The sequence below is a fragment of the Penicillium odoratum genome (genome assembly GCF_028828045.1).
Source record: "Penicillium odoratum strain IBT 22623 chromosome Unknown utg000002l_segment0_segment0, whole genome shotgun sequence".
Classification (NCBI taxonomy): Eukaryota; Fungi; Ascomycota; class Eurotiomycetes; order Eurotiales; family Aspergillaceae; genus Penicillium; species Penicillium odoratum.
In genome coordinates, this window is record NW_026643144.1 from 1,200,302 (window position 1) to 1,216,286 (window position 15,985).

General features: G+C 45.3%; 5 protein-coding genes across 5 annotated transcripts; 1 reads left to right on the top strand and 4 right to left on the bottom strand.

Moving 5' to 3' along the window:
* Nucleotides 1-119: 119 nt before the first annotated feature.
* N7520_002478 (uncharacterized protein) lies at nt 120-2,212 on the bottom strand (the record flags this gene model as incomplete). The annotated part of the gene is made up of 9 exons (XM_057136413.1): nt 120-541; nt 589-619; nt 668-956; nt 1,004-1,092; nt 1,148-1,229; nt 1,277-1,622; nt 1,669-1,885; nt 2,046-2,075; nt 2,138-2,212. 9 exons carry the CDS (start codon nt 2,210-2,212, stop codon nt 120-122), a joined length of 1,581 nt encoding a protein of 526 aa, XP_056999099.1.
* A 927-nt stretch (nt 2,213-3,139) lies between these two features.
* Nucleotides 3,140-4,131, bottom strand: N7520_002479 (SDR family oxidoreductase; the record flags this gene model as incomplete). Its single annotated transcript, XM_057136414.1, has 3 exons — nt 3,140-3,214; nt 3,280-3,809; nt 3,873-4,131. 3 exons carry the CDS (start codon nt 4,129-4,131, stop codon nt 3,140-3,142), a joined length of 864 nt encoding a protein of 287 aa, XP_056999100.1.
* Nucleotides 4,132-8,574: 4,443 nt separating this feature from the next.
* On the bottom strand, nt 8,575-9,240 carry N7520_002480 (double-stranded RNA binding motif domain-containing protein; the record flags this gene model as incomplete). Its single annotated transcript, XM_057136415.1, has 1 exon — nt 8,575-9,240. One exon carries the CDS (start codon nt 9,238-9,240, stop codon nt 8,575-8,577), a length of 666 nt encoding a protein of 221 aa, XP_056999101.1.
* A 3,096-nt stretch (nt 9,241-12,336) lies between these two features.
* N7520_002481 (uncharacterized protein) lies at nt 12,337-13,405 on the top strand (the record flags this gene model as incomplete). The annotated part of the gene is made up of 3 exons (XM_057136416.1): nt 12,337-12,543; nt 12,598-12,995; nt 13,375-13,405. 3 exons carry the CDS (start codon nt 12,337-12,339, stop codon nt 13,403-13,405), a joined length of 636 nt encoding a protein of 211 aa, XP_056999102.1.
* A 351-nt stretch (nt 13,406-13,756) lies between these two features.
* egl2 (putative endoglucanase) lies at nt 13,757-15,215 on the bottom strand (the record flags this gene model as incomplete). The annotated part of the gene is made up of 5 exons (XM_057136417.1): nt 13,757-14,553; nt 14,606-14,703; nt 14,754-14,818; nt 14,866-15,077; nt 15,128-15,215. 5 exons carry the CDS (start codon nt 15,213-15,215, stop codon nt 13,757-13,759), a joined length of 1,260 nt encoding a protein of 419 aa, XP_056999103.1.
* Nucleotides 15,216-15,985: the final 770 nt, after the last annotated feature.

The following is a 15,985-nucleotide window of genomic DNA, read 5'->3' on the forward strand; positions in this document are numbered from 1 at the left end:
AATGATAAATCTTCATATTGTAAAGGCAATGGAATTCGCGCCCCCCGAAACACAGACAGAAGACACAGTAGCTCTCCTAGCACTGATGATTTGAGAATCACCGCTTTAAAGAAAGCTGATTAAAGCTCAGCTGGAACCTTCATTTCCGGATTTTTCCGGTCTCCAATCTCCTCAATGATCGACTCTGCATCCTTTGTAGCAGCCGCATCAATATAATCCACTTCCGCTATCTGCTCAAACGCATACCCCTTTTCTCTCATGAAGCGAATATTTTCAGTGGGCCAAATCAAACAAATAACATAATAAGACACAAAAGAAGCCACGAATGCCGTGATCCAGGCTATATCCATAATGTTGGACGCGGCCGCAGACACATTCGCGCCAAGCTCGCCGCAGAAGCCTGGAAATGGAAGGGCGATGCCAATGATGTACGCTATCACTGCCTGTACATTCCAGCCTTTGTGGTAATAGTAGTTCTTGTTTGCCTTTGTGGGGTTGTATAAGGACGAAATTACCACATTCCCGTTTGAAAGGCAGAAGTCTATCTGGGTCAGTGCGAAACTTCAAGTATGGAGTGTAGAGACTTACAGTCGCAAAGCATGATTGCAACGACGCTTGCCTATAAATATGTAAGCACTGGGAGCTGTTATTGGGTTTTGAGGCATACCATGAAGAGTCCATATCCGCTAAGGAAAGTCTGGAATTTTGCTGCTGACGCCACAATCTTCCAAGGAACCGCCGCCCAAGCCAGGAACTCGGCCATGTACTGGCCACGTCGCATATTTACATATCCAGGGAAGAGCATCGATGCATCAGCGCCAAAGGAAATCATGTTGGCAGCGAGATTGGTTCCCAAGATCTGCACTAACCATGCAAAGGCGCAGAGAAAGACGGCAAATCGTGTTTTTGCAGACCAGTATTCATCCATAATCAGGTTCATCATATCCCATTGGTTCCTAGGAGGGTTATTAAACAATAAAAAATATGAACAGAGGATTCGTACCAGATATCTGTGCCGTATTTGTTGTTGACGGCATTAGTGGAGAGAATGCCCAGACTCGCAGACAGTGTCACAGCGAGAGGGTTGACAAGCTGTGATGTATTAATGACAACTGAATTAAGTAATTGGGAGCATCAACGAACTCACAAGTTGTGTCCAGACAGGTGCGCCGCGTTTACTTGTCCAACGGGCAAAGTCAGGTTGGTTTGTGATCAAATTTGCGGTGTTTCTCAAAAAAGTTAGTAAGGCAAGAGGAAAGGAATCGATCGGACTCACCCCAATCCGCTGTTGATACCAGCCAAGATCAGCCACGCCATTGTGCTGGAGGATCTTGAAGTCGAGGAATACAGCGTGCCAATTTGGCCTTTGGTATCCACCATTGCCCAAATGAACAAGCCAAACATCGAAGGAACAGAGACAATTGTCTTGAACCAAAAGAATTTTCGCAATTGGTATGGTCGGAAGTGGCAGAAGGGTAGGTGAATCAACCAGCAAAGAAAGAAGGCCAGCATAAGAGACGTGGTGATTCCGGCGCTTTCCGGGAGATGATTTGGGATATTTGTAAAGTTATGCCCGAAAATGGCTCGTAGCATGTTATACATATAGTTCGCGCCGTAGTAAACTGAAAATTTAGCGCATGCCTTGAGTTCGGGGTATACCTCACTTACCTTGCACAGCGTACCAAATGATGGCCATAAGTGCCCTGGCACCGACGAAGTAGTAGCTCCCCCACATGCCGAAGACACTACGAGCAACACACGGATATCCGATATGGTAGACGCTTCCTGGGCGGGAGTTGAAAGCCATTGCAATGGAAGAGATGAGCTGGGAGACGAAGATGACCAAGATAGACTGCCACCAGTTGAGGCCGACTCCAAGCATGGTCTGTTCGACATTAGAGCGCGTCAGTTTGGATGGGGAGGGGACTAACAGATCCTAGGGTCCAATTTGTAAAGGAAATCGACCAGTAAAATGTTACATAATTCCACCATCGCCACGCTGTTTAAGTTAGAAAAGATAGGTGAGAGGGGGAGGTTTGACGCACTTTGTTTGTCTGGTGGAGTTGGAAGAAGATCTAAATGCAATTGTTAGCTCTATTCATCATCAGGGATGTGGGACTGGATCACCCTCATTTACCCATTGCGAGTGCTCAGTATGGCCTTCTACCTCCTCAAGCCTAAGGCTCTCTCGGAGACGTCTGAAAGTTGACATGTTAAGCAACAAAATGAAAAGGACGGATGATTGATGAACAGTATAAATGTAATTTGTGAATATCGTGGGGATAGTCAAGGTAGTTATATGTAGATCGGAAGAACGAAAAAATTATTTCCACGAAGTCCACACACTCTTGCATGGCACAGGGCTTATTTCCAGACTTTGCCATGTTAAGCCGACATGAGCTGATAAGTACAAGTGGAGATACTTGTCTAGCCTGCTAATTTAGCGTTCCCGGAGCCTATAGGCACTCGCTTGTTGATAAGGCACCGCCAACGAATGAAATGACGCGCAGTTCATAAATAGCAGTAGCTTGTGTCGATCCTTGGAAAATGACTTTATTTCCTGCGAAGAGAATCTTCCATACGCCAGTACATATTCTTTGACGTATGCCTCACCCGATATTGAGGAAAGAGAGAAAAATGGGGGATCAATTTGGCTGCATCCACTCGATACGAGCATTTTTAGGTACACTGCGGGGAAACTTGCATTGAAATTTGGGGTAATGGGAGTTGTCGAATCTCTATCGGATCCACTTACTATTCGAACTCTCAACACGCCATTACTTGAAAGATCCCTCAATTTGCAAGCCGATGATTATGTGTAAGCTTTAGGAAAGCATTTAAGCGCGGGTGCCTAGATTTGACTTTTAGGCTTCGGAATTCCTAGAAACTTTCGTATTGCAACCAATAAGTGTCATCTTGATAAAGAAGATAGCACTCGATAACAGCCCATAAAGTAAAAATATAGAATATTTCTTGGCAATCGATTAACGCTCGTGTAATTCATTTCTGTGTCAGGAATCCAAAGGTTGTCACTGGATTTGATCATTCTCTCAGATGACACACATTAACAAAGACAAAAGGCAGATTGATAGAATTGCTGCTCTCACAAAAAAAATAACTTTCTTGTCTTCCGGCTGTTCTACTTCACATTCACTGAGTTGAGGATCTTGCTCTTTATATCCGACATGTGTGTAAAAGGGGGGAGTAAGAAGTCCTGGACCCAAGTTAGCAAATACGAGTTGAAGTGATTCTTTTTGCATGAAGGGAAAAACAGCCTACCCAGAAAGTTGACCAGCCAAATGTTGAACCCAACCAAGTTATCAAGGCTCCTCCCCCAGACCACAGATGCTTTTTGGGACTTGATCGGATTGCATTGTTGACAACAACCTCAGCATACGAATTGACTTCCATGGCACTCTTCTCTACCCCAACTCCAGCCAATGCTGGCTCAATCAAATCTTTTGCAGGGTAATAGAGAGAGTTCTTGGGTAGAACTGGACTCGGGAGATTTTCGAAGAACTTCGTCTTGATTCCACCAGTATTCACGAGGATTGCTTGGACTTCCCAAGGGGAGAACTCAATGCGCATTTGATCAGTCAAGATAGCAACTGCAGCTTTACTTGCATTGTAATATCCTTGCCACGGGAGTGGCATTTTGCCGAGCACGGACCCAATGTTGATAATTGTACCTTTTGAGGCAATTAGAAGCGGTGCAAATGCTTGAGTCACAGCAACGACAGCGAAGACGTTGACATCAAACATTTTTTTGGCTACTGAGACATCCGAGTCCAACAAGGGCATGCTGTAACCTATTGAATAGTTGGCCTACTTTCGAGGAGAAAAAAAAACTCCTTTAAGATTATGAAACCTACCAGCGCCTGAGTTATTGACAAGAAAATCTAGATATCCACCTGTCGCAGAACTGACTGTTGACACTGCTTGTCTGATCGATTCTTCGTCGGTGACATCTAGTTGAATGATATCAAGTCCCATGTCCTCGAGATGTTGGACTTTCGTGGTGTTGCGAGCGCTGGCGAACACTCGAAAGCCTTTGCTGTGGAAGCTTCTGGCAAGAGCGTCGCCTATACCACCTTCACTGCAACCCGTAATGAGAACTGTTTTTTGAGCCATTTTTAAGCTCAACAAATATAAATTTCAAAGTAAGAGCGCAAGTTATTTCTTTGAATGTTCTTGAAAACGTATATTGTACACATATATATGTGCCTCTGGAAGTCTGACACGTGGCTTGACATTCAAAGGTGCAATGATCATCCGTAGATTAGAAATCATGCATATGTACATTTGTTGAAATATAAACCCACGTCATTGGGTCTAGCCTATATGTAGGCTGACTAACTTAAGGGTTGGGCATCGGGTTGATTACGATATATTCCCCTTTTTTGCCCGCCTTGGCTAAATGTCAGCACACTGCAACCTCCAAGGTTCAATTGCTTGGCAAGTAAGGAGGGAAAGTGTCAACATTACTAAATATCTGCTACATATATGGTCATCCACAAAGTGCGAACATTTTCTCTACATAATGCCATGCTCAAAGATTTTTTTTTGGCTTACAATTACGAAATTACGCGGTGCTTTGTAGCATGAATTGTCCAGATCATACAGGTCAAACCAATCCCCTTCTAGTTGCTTTTTTATATCTGCCGTGAGCAGTGACAAAGGGCCCTCAACGGTGCCCCATATTTGATAGTGAGTCAAAGGGGTGCCCGCACTCCTACCTTGCATAGAGGATCCTATATATAGTGTTCCTGCACCGCCCAAGTTGAATAATGGGACTTCCCTCCATCCCTCCAGTGGCTGTTGGCTAACTTGGGCATGTATTTCTGCTTTGAAGTAAGACGCCAGGCGGTCACGATTCATCATAGTAAGTATGGGCCCAAATGGCCTTTGAAGTCTATCCAGGTCTATAGACTAATTGCATAAGACCCGATGTCCCTGGTAGAGGGCTGCCAGGTGCAGTCTGTTGATAATTCAAAAAACTCCACGGTCAAAATTTCTGATTTATTAAGGATGTTCGACAGAACTTCGCTCTTAGGTTGGTGAATTGCAGTGTACCCCAGGGGGAATGGGAGGGAAAGGGTGGGTGACGGGCGCCTCATAAGCTCTTTGGGAGAAGACTGGGATGAGGCTGGAGTCCGCATGGGGTCGTCAGGGACCTTCATGTCTTCACTGGAACTTGCTTCAGATGCCAAGGAAATAAGTATTTTCATCGTGTCACGCAGATTTTCTGTCAGGTCTGAGTGTGATCCTAAAACTCGCTTTTAACTAGCCGCTCACTGAAGGACAGGACAGAGAACCCATGCTGTCTAAGGTATTTTCCAGGTGAGAAACGCGGTCCTCTAGGCCTTTAGCTGTCGCTTGTTAGCGAGAGCGATAATTACGCTGCGCTAAGCGAATCTGCATGCGACGACGCTTTTGCAATCAGTAACCAGTTACGGCAAATTCAGTATTGCTGGTGTTGATCGATATCCTACGAATCTCGTCAGGATCCCCGTTGCTATCACCTTTTTTTTTCTCTTGGAGATTCGATTTTATTTTTAATTGAGCGACAGTCTTTGACTCACGTCGCCGGCATTTCTGCTGGTGTGGTGTTGCTGTTTTGGAGAGTTTTGTTTTGTTTTTCTGGTTTGGGTAAGCCCTGGGCTCGGGAGATGTGTCACCAGGCATAGATAAATGTCAATTGCTTTGAGTTTCCTGTCCTTTGTAAGGCTCTGGTAGGGGATAGGAGCGGGCTGAGAGCAACGAGGTGAAATCGGAGGTTGTGGGCTTCCGTAATTGGGCGGATCTCAGCGGGCAGTAATGTGTTCTGATGAGAATCTTCCCCAGGGAAGAGAGGTATATTGCCAGATAGCTGGGGTGGTAATGGTTTATCCATGGTGTGGCTCGTATCTAGGTAGGTTCGCAACTCAGGACAAATATTGGAGTGAGGCAAGTAGATGCAGAGTATAACAGAATTCGATCAGCGTTATTGATCAACTACAATATTTTGAGTTTCCAGATCATTCATTCTTATAAACGCGCTTGATCAGTCAAGATGGGCCGATGCGTCTTTCTTACTAATAACATCCAATGAAATTAAATGTAAGTCTAGGTTGCGCTCGGCATGATCACTTAGCATTCCGGTCAAATCGGCTCGATCATATAACCAAGAAATTCGCGGATTAGCCAGGTCATAGATGATTATTGTTGATTTTTTGGAGAAGTAAGCCCATCAGAAAGATAAAACTGTGGAAAGGAGGAACGCGAGAGGAAGAACAATCTTTCGGAATATATCTTAGAGTATAGAAAGGAAAGACTGTTGGAGAGTGGGCAACAGGGTCACATGACATCCAGCGCTCCCGTCCCGTTTAGTTCAAGTAGTCTACTCTATGGGTATGATACTTCACTCTTTGACCTTTTCACCACATAATGCCAATATCTGTTTTGTGTGCTCATCCTACAGATTGTAGTATTCTCCTCTTGGCAGCTTATCGTGCCAATTAAAATTTCCCAGAAAAAGTAGAGAGATGCCTCATGGATGCTTAAGGCACAAATGAACAGGAGCGTGTCTAATTGAGCTAGCCTGCAGGATGCTATTTTCCCACTCAGTCCTGACTGGATTTGTTTTGTACAATATATTTCAAATCAAAATGACAGCCAGTACATACGACCATAGGGTGTGGAGAACAGGGCTTCCCGTCCGCTCAGCCGTACTTAAGCCACACGCCGGTTAGTTAGTAGTATGGTGGGTGACCACATGCGAATCCTGACTGTTGTATGTTTTTGCCCAAACGAATTTTTCCTTATTTCGTAGGGGGAGTGCCTTTGACTCCCTTCCTTTCAGTCCATTCAGCCGCTTCATCCGAATGCCCCGAATGGCACTATTTTGCACCTGAATATGCTGCACAGCCCCGAAGCGTTGACGTGGCCTTCTGGCCTCCCAACAAGCTTGAATCTGAAAGCGCTCAAACGATCGGCAAGTCTCCCTCCCGACTGATTTGGCCGCATACAGATGTACTAAGGTATGATCAATCGTATTGTACTTGTACACTGCTAAAATGTCAGTGCATAGATCACGTCGCGTCAGCCTCTCCATTAATACAATTCTATGTGTTTGAAAAGCCTAGGTGCATTTGCCTGGCTACGGCGCCGCCGAGGTTTAATTTTAGCCTTCGTGTTCGGATCCTGTCCAATAAAATTGTGCCACAGGTGACAAGTCCAACAGATCGTCAATAATGATTGGAAACATAAGTCCACCGCAGTCCAATACGTTACGTTGCATGTCAAGCTGCTTCAAAAACCCGACTTGCGGATTGATGAGAAGTGCAGTATCATTTGTTTCAAATCATTCTTCAGCATTCTTCCATATCCTTATATTTCCAAGGCTCATTTTTATTTGACTCCTTAATCTATTTTTTTTAGCCCCTACTCAGGATGAAATCGCAGAGTGGTCAGAGAAAGATTTACGTTGTTTACAAGGGTCGTGTAGACAAGCCAACTATTTATTCTTCTTGGTAATTAGATGAAACACATTTTCGTCAGATGGATCATTAACGTTATGATTGTCAGGGCTCGCGCACATCCGAAAGTGATTGAGTTTGATGGTGCAGAATTTAAACAATTCGACCGACTTCAAGACGCACAAAACTCATTTCAGGCAAGAGGGATCGAAGAATACGACAAATTTCTCAACTCCGAGGGAGACATAGCTAGGTCGCATCCTCGCGGAAAATATTATGCCGTTGCGTACGGCAACACGATTGGTATTTTCGAGGACTGGAAGTACGGTTGTTGTTGCATTAAATCAGGGATATGACTGACACTGTGCAGAACGGCAGAAGTTTCAATCAAAGAATTCAAGTCTGCGTGTTATCAGCGATTTGACACCGAATATGAAGCAAGAATTTTTATTAAAGACTGGAAAGAATCATTCACTGAGATATGGTACTGGGCAATCAGGAAAGCACTTTGTGATGGATGGATAGCAAAGAGTCTCAGTCCGGATCTAAAATCTGTCTTTATGAAGATGGACACAGCAACGGACCCAAGCGAATCTTTTAATCACAGCTACAGCACTTGAATGTGAAGGAAGGCCCTCAAAGTATAATCTCGCATGTGCGACATTTGGAGGTGCAATGGAGTTGGTAGGGAAGCCTCACTGCTTCCTTCAAATTATCAAGATTCTATCTCGAAGAGTTAGACCTTTGATGCTCAAACTTTCAGTTAGACGGGTTGAAAGGAGATGAAAGAATGCCCAAATTCATAAATAAATAAGAATGCTCAATTTGATACTTCAAGATATAAGCACCAGAAGTACCGATCTCGTAAGTCCTTATATATTTGCGGAAAGCAAAAGATGGAAAAAGTATAAATCTGTTCCAAAATAAAGCAAGACATGCAAGGCAGAAAAATTATCTAACGGTTCTACTATGGCGTAAACCACATTTCCACAAGTAAATCATAAGCATCTCCTACACTACCATTCGATAAGCCAAAAATTGCACCATCAGTATAGAATATTCTAGGTGTGACTCGGCAAGTGTCACTACCCGGTAAGGCTTTTGATCAGCCTACATTCTAGAAGCTCCTCTCCAAGATGACCGAACTTCCTGTCATCTGCAACCAGAGCGCCTTGGAAGCAGAATGCCTTGCTGCTTTTTTTGTACTTCCCTCAGCAGAAGACCTGTATCCGTTATATTCAACCACAGCACTCCATCTTGGTGGTTCTAGGCTCAGTGGAGTCACGTCATAATGTGGCGAATAGGACTCAGCATCTCCCTTCTCTTTCAAAGCAGTTGTATATTCGTGGTCATCATGAGTCTGCCCTGTATTGATCTGAGCGTCACCTGGCGGGTGATGTTCAGGACGTTCCATGGTACGTTGAGGAGAAGGGGACTGGCGCTCAGCATGTCCCATGACAGGCTGTTGCGAAGGCGAGTGGCGGTCGGTATGTTCCATGGCAGGGGGAGGCGTTGGGGAATGGCGTTCAGCAAGGTCTGTGGCAGGCTGAGGCGAAGGGGATTGGCGTTCAGTAAGATCTGTGGCAGGCTGAGGTGATGATATTCCATTGATCATCGAAGTTGCGATATCTTCCTTTTGGGAGGTAGATTCCGGATAACAAGGGCAAAATGCTGTCAAGATATTCATGATAGTCATAATTCGTTTCGGATCAAATGATGTGCTCTTAACAGCCAGACCTAAAGCCTTGAATAGTGAATGCCTCATTGATCGATCAGGCGACATTATCAGATGTGGATCTGCTTCGACAATCCGCGTGATAGCACCAGTAGAGTCGAATTCGTTGTGAAGCAATTGACTGAATTCCTAGAATCTATTTAGCATCTTGAAACCCCCAGCAAATAATGGCTTCTGACAGGCAATCCAGGTGATAATCCGACCGTGGGTTTACTTTCAATGAATTTCGCTATGATGAAGATTTTCCAAACATAAGACCCAAGCCACTCGTCTGATGTGCGATTTCAGTAAAAAATAATCATCCCAAGTTGTTTTTAGTGTTTACCTTGATCATGAGAACAATTCGCACCTTCCATTTCGAAGATGTTGAATTTTTCAATGGCTTCAAGTTCACAAAAAGGGGTGTCCTTGATGGTGTTCATACTAATTTGCGTTTGAGAGGCAATGGTTGATTGTTTTTGTGGCTCTTGGTGGTCTTGGCTGCGAAAAAATCGTACGAAATATTTAAATATATGGACGCGATCGCGTTTAGGAGTCATTTTTTTAAATTGGCATAAATCAAACTTTCTATAAAACCTTTATATTTATAAAGAGAAAGGTAAATTTAAGCCTCATGGAAATATCTATGATCCGTACACAGCCCGTAAAGTTTGGTGAGGCTGAATGATTACGAGGCTTTGCCTGCATTAATATAGCAGCTTCACTAGAACAACGCCTGCATGTCTACCTGACCGTCATAGTCATATAGTGAGAATGAAATGATTGGTAGAATATTTCTATCCAGTATGAAACGAAAATACACTTTAGGAAAATTAACGAGACCCAAGCGCCGCCCAGCTGTTTGTACTTGCATACTAACACAGGACAACACAGCCCTGATGACGTGACTTTGGGGCCAAAGCCATTAGGCAGCTTTTGGGTATAATACAACGACAATTTATCAAGGCTGTAATGTTGGTTTTAAGGGCATAGCATTCAGCAATAAAAGAATCAATACCTTACAGAAAAGTCGTAAAAACTGTCAACCTTATTGTAATTACGAATATGCCCAAATTTTCTAAACAAGAAAGTGAGTTTCGACTTTTCTATCATTCAAATTATCATATCACTAAAAGTATTCAGTTGAATTCCTAGGCCTTGAATGGGTGAAGCTTGAGATTGGAATATGGCTACATTTATCTCTTCCACCCCCGGTGAACGCTTCCACTGCAAAGGTGAGCTCTACAAATAAATATCGTGATCGAATCTAATATCTAGATAGAAAGTCCGTAAGCACATTATTCGGAGAGAGCTTCCGTATGATCAGCTTCTGGTGGCAATTGAGTCGATATCAGTTTCTGGTGTTTCTTCAGAATCAGCCGCGACCCCGTTCTTCCACAAACTAGGAACACTTGTCACCCAAGACTTCATAAAGCCCTCTTCAACTATGGGTCTGATTCGAAATCTCCTGTCCGATTATCTGGACAAATGTCGTGATAAAATAATAAGATACGCCAAGTCTTTGAAGAGTTGTTCAGATGATTTAAATGGTTACCCATCACACTCAGACTCCCAAAACTGTGCAAAAAAGCAAGATTTACGGGATGACCGAGAGAATCCATGCATCAAAGCTGAAGCTACCTGGCCAGGTGGCGCCAAGATGTTTACAATGCAGAGTCAGGATGACCATATATATACAACTGCTTTGAAAGAGATGGGAGACGCTGAGTCCTGTTCGCCACATTATTATATGACTCCACTGAGTCTAGAACCACCAAGATGGAGTGCTGTGGTTGAATATAAAGGATACAAGTCTTCTGCTGAGGGAAGTACAAAAAAAGCAGCAAAACACTCCGCTTCCAGGGCGCTCTGGTTACAGATGAGAGGAAAGTTGATCAAGTAGCATGAAATAGTACATGACATATATCAATGTGCAAAATCTTAAGATGTAGGATAATTTCTCTCGAATTACATGATTTGTGACCATTTTTCTACATGATGTTATATAGTAGGGTCGAGAAGCTGCCCCCCTAAAACAGCAGGATAATACAGCAGCATATAACTAGTATCAGGTTTTTTTTTACCTACACTTGGGAAAGCAGACTCGACACACCTGTTCAAGATTATAATTACTACCGAGGCCACCTTAAAGGCATATTATCGTGCTCAAGATCATCTATTCCTATTCAGCCTGTTAGTCCTTCATACCACTCAATATAACCAATATGACTTAATACCCCGGAATGTTGCATAACATGAACTATAACTCGAGCACCCTCCTAGATCTTGTAGAGCAGCCACTTTGGGTCATTACGTCTGGGTTTCGCATACTTAGTATCTTGTCCTTTTATGATAAAGGAAGGCTAGAGAGATAAAGGGGGAAGAAGAAAAGGGGTCACTCGATCTTTTCTCAGCCAGACTGGGAAAATGTATCTTCTGCCATATGGGCTGAATATCCGCCCGGAATGCCTTGAAGAGGGCTAGGTAGAGCGGCAAGACGCCCACGGTTCGGGCGTGGCGTTAGGTGGCCACCACCTTAGACGTGCTGTTCTATGTTTTTGCTTTTTGTCTTTTTTGAATTCTTTTCGGAGCTTTCTCATGATTCTCTAGTGTTCAAACCCCTCAAAAGCAAATCTTCCTATGCGATGTGGTAACCCCTCATCGCATTACGTGGCATTGCATTGCGTGGCGTTGCCACGTTGTTCTCTGCGCGTTTACGGATTACATATTACTGACTACCCGATGGCAGCTATTCGTAAGTGGGAGACAATGCCTGACGAGCGGGTTGCACGGACCCCTTTCGAGCTGCAGTCTGTAGGTACACATCACTATTGCATTTGCCGCAACGCTGGATTGAAAGCGGGCTGACTGTTAATCCGCTGCTCGGGCATGAAGAACTCAAATCCTGCATCCTCGAATATCCTCGACGCTAAGCGGACCGAACCGATACGATCTTCTTCTTCTGAACCTTATTTGACGTGACGTAGAAGCCATTAATGATTGAAGTTGATCGCATCGAAAACTCCTAACCATGGGTATTCGCCTCAAAAGCCTTATACCGTCGGATGGATCGCCGCTCTCTCCATAGAGTGAGCAGCAGCAACGGCATTGCTCCACAATCGCCACGACACACCCGATGGCTTTCACCAATCTGAATCCGGCACAATGGTCTATATATGGGGCCATGTGGGCGAACACAACGTCGTGATCGCCTCACTTCCTGCGGGAGTCTACGGCACTACATGTGCAGCCACGACCGCGTCGTCTTTGATACATTCCTTACCCCATATCCGCATCAGTGTGCTGGTAGGCATCGAAGGAGGAATCGCAAGACCTGATCTGAACCAGGATATTCGACTCGGCGATATTGTGGTTAGCCAGCCTGATGGGACATCCGGTGGAGTGGTCTAATACGATTTCGGGAAGGCAAAGGCGAAGGGTCTTTGGGAGCGGAAGGATCTTCTCAATAAACCGCCACCTGTACTTCTTCATGCATTGGCGAGCTTGCAGGCTGAGCACGAGCTTGCACCTTCTAAGGTTCCGAAGCTGCTCCAGGCCATGCTAGAGATCAACCTTCACATGGGGCGGCCAAAGATGGACTATAGTCAACAGGGTGCTGGAAATGATCGATTGTTTCAATCGCAATACGATCATATTAGCGGATTCACTGGTGGCCAGCCTGACCCTTCTTGGGAGGTCGACCGTGAACAGCGAGATTCAACGGGCCCGGAGATTCACTATGGCATTATCGCCTCGGGAAACACACTCATTAAAGATGCGGCTACCCGAGATAGCCTCTGGGAAAGCACAGGTCATCAGTGCCTGTGTGTAGAGATCTTAGAGCTGCGGCTTTTCTTTGGAACTCCCGTTTTTGATCCCCTGTCAAGATATCCTAGAAAGGTCTTCAACGCTGCTTTAAGGAACTTTATTGGGTCTTTCCCTGCGGCTTTACACTCTAGAACAGTTGAAAGGCCATCAGGGAGACTATTTTCAATACAAAATGTAGGTAACGAAAGTCTTTGGAGGGTGCAGATGCAGAGGACGGCTCGTAGGCCACAGGCTCAACTGTAGATAAGGGAAGTTCAGCTGCAGCGGGTACTACTCTCGATCTTGAGCGTGGGAAAAGCAGAAAGACCCCACTGTGTAGGCCAATCCACCTATGTTGTGTTCGTCAAAATTCCAATAATCACATTTTCTGCCTAGGGTGAATAGTAAGGTCAAGAATATCCTGTAGGGTGAAAGTCCACCCGGATTAGCCTGAAGACGGCTGAATGGCGCGGAGAGCCGCCCTCGACCGAATCGTGGGCGCTAGATGACCACGGTCATAGAATATTTGATGTATGTTTTTTTTTCTACTCAATATATTCTTGGTTTGTCGGGTAAAACCTCGCTACTCTAGCCTTCGGCTGATAGATGCGTCTGGAAGTAATAGTAACCTGTGGCGCGGACCTTTCAAGGCTTGCCAATCTTCTTTCTTACTACGCGCCTATCCAAAACTAAACATAAGATGTAGACTGTGAATTTATTGACAAAGTATTTATTGATAGACAACAATGACCCATGTTATATCTCTGGGACTTCTGGCTTACAGACATTGCGAATAGTACGCATTCTGCGCCTGGCAGGTGTACGGGCTGGCACATGTCGTCGCTCCTGTCCAGCCAGTGCCACCACACTGTGCCCAGTGGGATGCTGTCGCAGTAGATGTAGACCCTGTGCTCGTGGTGGTTGAAGTGGTGGTAGCTTTAGTAGTAGTGCTTGAAGTGGTGGTGGCTTTAGTAGTGGTGGCTGTTGTGGTGGTTGTCGATGTAGAGTGTGCGGTCGTGGAAGTGGTTGTAGAACTGCCCGAACTGGAAGGGAAGTAGGCAGACAAGATATCAAGGTAGTAAGTATACGCAGTCCCTGAGGGCGGCTCCATCGAAAAGATATAAGTGCCCCACCATGGCCCTGCAGCCCACCAGGATGCTCCGAGCCAGACGCCACTGTTCTCTTGTAAATAGCTCAGCATCCCAGTCACAGCACTCTCACAGACTGAGTTAGCACCACCGGCAAACTCGCCCAAGAACCCAAGTTTCCCATTGCTTTGCAGCCACTCTGTCGCTGACTCCACACGCTCCTGGCCGATGGTCGTGCTGACGCATGTGTCGGATGTGCCAGACCCATCTGAGTCGAGATACTGGTGCATCTCGTACACGATTTTGTTATTGGGGTCCGTCAAATTGACCAGATTGGTATTGACTGATGTCCACGTCCAGGCACCACTCCACGAATTTCCTTCCACGAAAATGTACTGCGAGGTGGCTCCGGCAGCCCGGATTGCGTTAATGGCCGCCTGGTTGAGGTTCAGCACTAATGTTTGGTCCTCCGTGTTGAATTCATTGTCTGCAAATGTCAGTAAGAAGATGAAGGGATCCAGCAGATTGCTAAAGCTTACTCGTGTCAAAGATGACCTTGTCATTCGATGAAAATTGGGTTGCCACGGTCGTCCAAAATGCTGCAAAGTCACTCGTGGAGGTGATGATGTTGCCATAGCTAATTCACTAGTGAGTGGAGTTTCTGGGAAGCGGAGACTATCAACTTACTATCGCCCATAGTTATGTGGATCAATGATAGCATACGCGCCGGTAGACGTGATGTAATCAACCGTCTGGAAATCGATAAGCATGGGTGATTTTCGAGACAAGACCAACTTACACTCTTCAGATCTTGTAAATAAGTCGCATCTGGACTTGAGGTCAAGGAAGTGGGAATCAATCGCTCCATCAAGAACGGGACCCGAAAGATGTTCATACCCGCGTTGCGTAGCGTTTGAATGGTCGAAGTGTCTGGCCAAATGTAGTCGGTTCCCAGTACACCCGGAATATTATCACTGCCAAACTCTGCCCCGGACTCACTTGCGCCAAACCCTACGGAGAATGGTCAGTTTTGGCTCGAGTTCTCTGGTTTTTACACATACAAACAAAGGACGAGGCCCGCTTGGAGGGGCCTTGAGGCACCGCGAGAGCGAGGGCAGCGCTGGCTGCGAGTAGAAGATTGTATCTCATGGTTTTGAATTTTGAATTTGAGTATTGACAGTTAGGGATTATTCATTTCCTTGAACGGGTGGTCTCAAAGCAATTTATATGAAAACGCAGGCCTAAACTTTCGGAACTGTCGACCATGCCCTTTTCCTCCGCGGTGATCTAGCCGTGTCGGCTCGTTTCCATTGAGGACAGTTCTATAGTATCGGGAGCACTCAGGACATTCTATTCGGAAGTAGGTCTCTTGGGCCGTCCGCCGTGACTCCTTGTGAAAGTGCACTCACAAAGTAAATCACTGGTGTGGGACAAGACAGGTCGTGCATATTGCCAATGGCTAAATTGGACACGGCATTTGGCACGTTACAAGAAAATCTGGTCTAAGGCTAGATGTCGGAGATGAGCAGGAAAGCACACAAGGAGTGGAACGAGAAAGCAAGTTCAAATGTGGACAATGGATGATATGGAGGAATTCCCGCACCAAAACAGGCAATTTCGCTCTCATGGAAAGCTCATTAACGAACATGTCTTGATAGACAGGTTTTACTTAGGCTGTGAGGTTTGCGGGGAACCCATGCCACCCCGCACCCCCTATTCATAAGCGGGAACCAGGTCAAAGCTAGAACGAGGATCATTTTCTCAGGCGAGACTAGTTAGACTGCAGGGTCTGAAGCAGTCTCCCGTCAGATCTTGATAGATAATAGCGGAGAAAGAGAGCTTGCCCGTGTCAAGGGATCTCCCAATAAATGAGATGTGGCTCTTTTTGATGGCCTGACTGTACTGATCTCATTATTCTT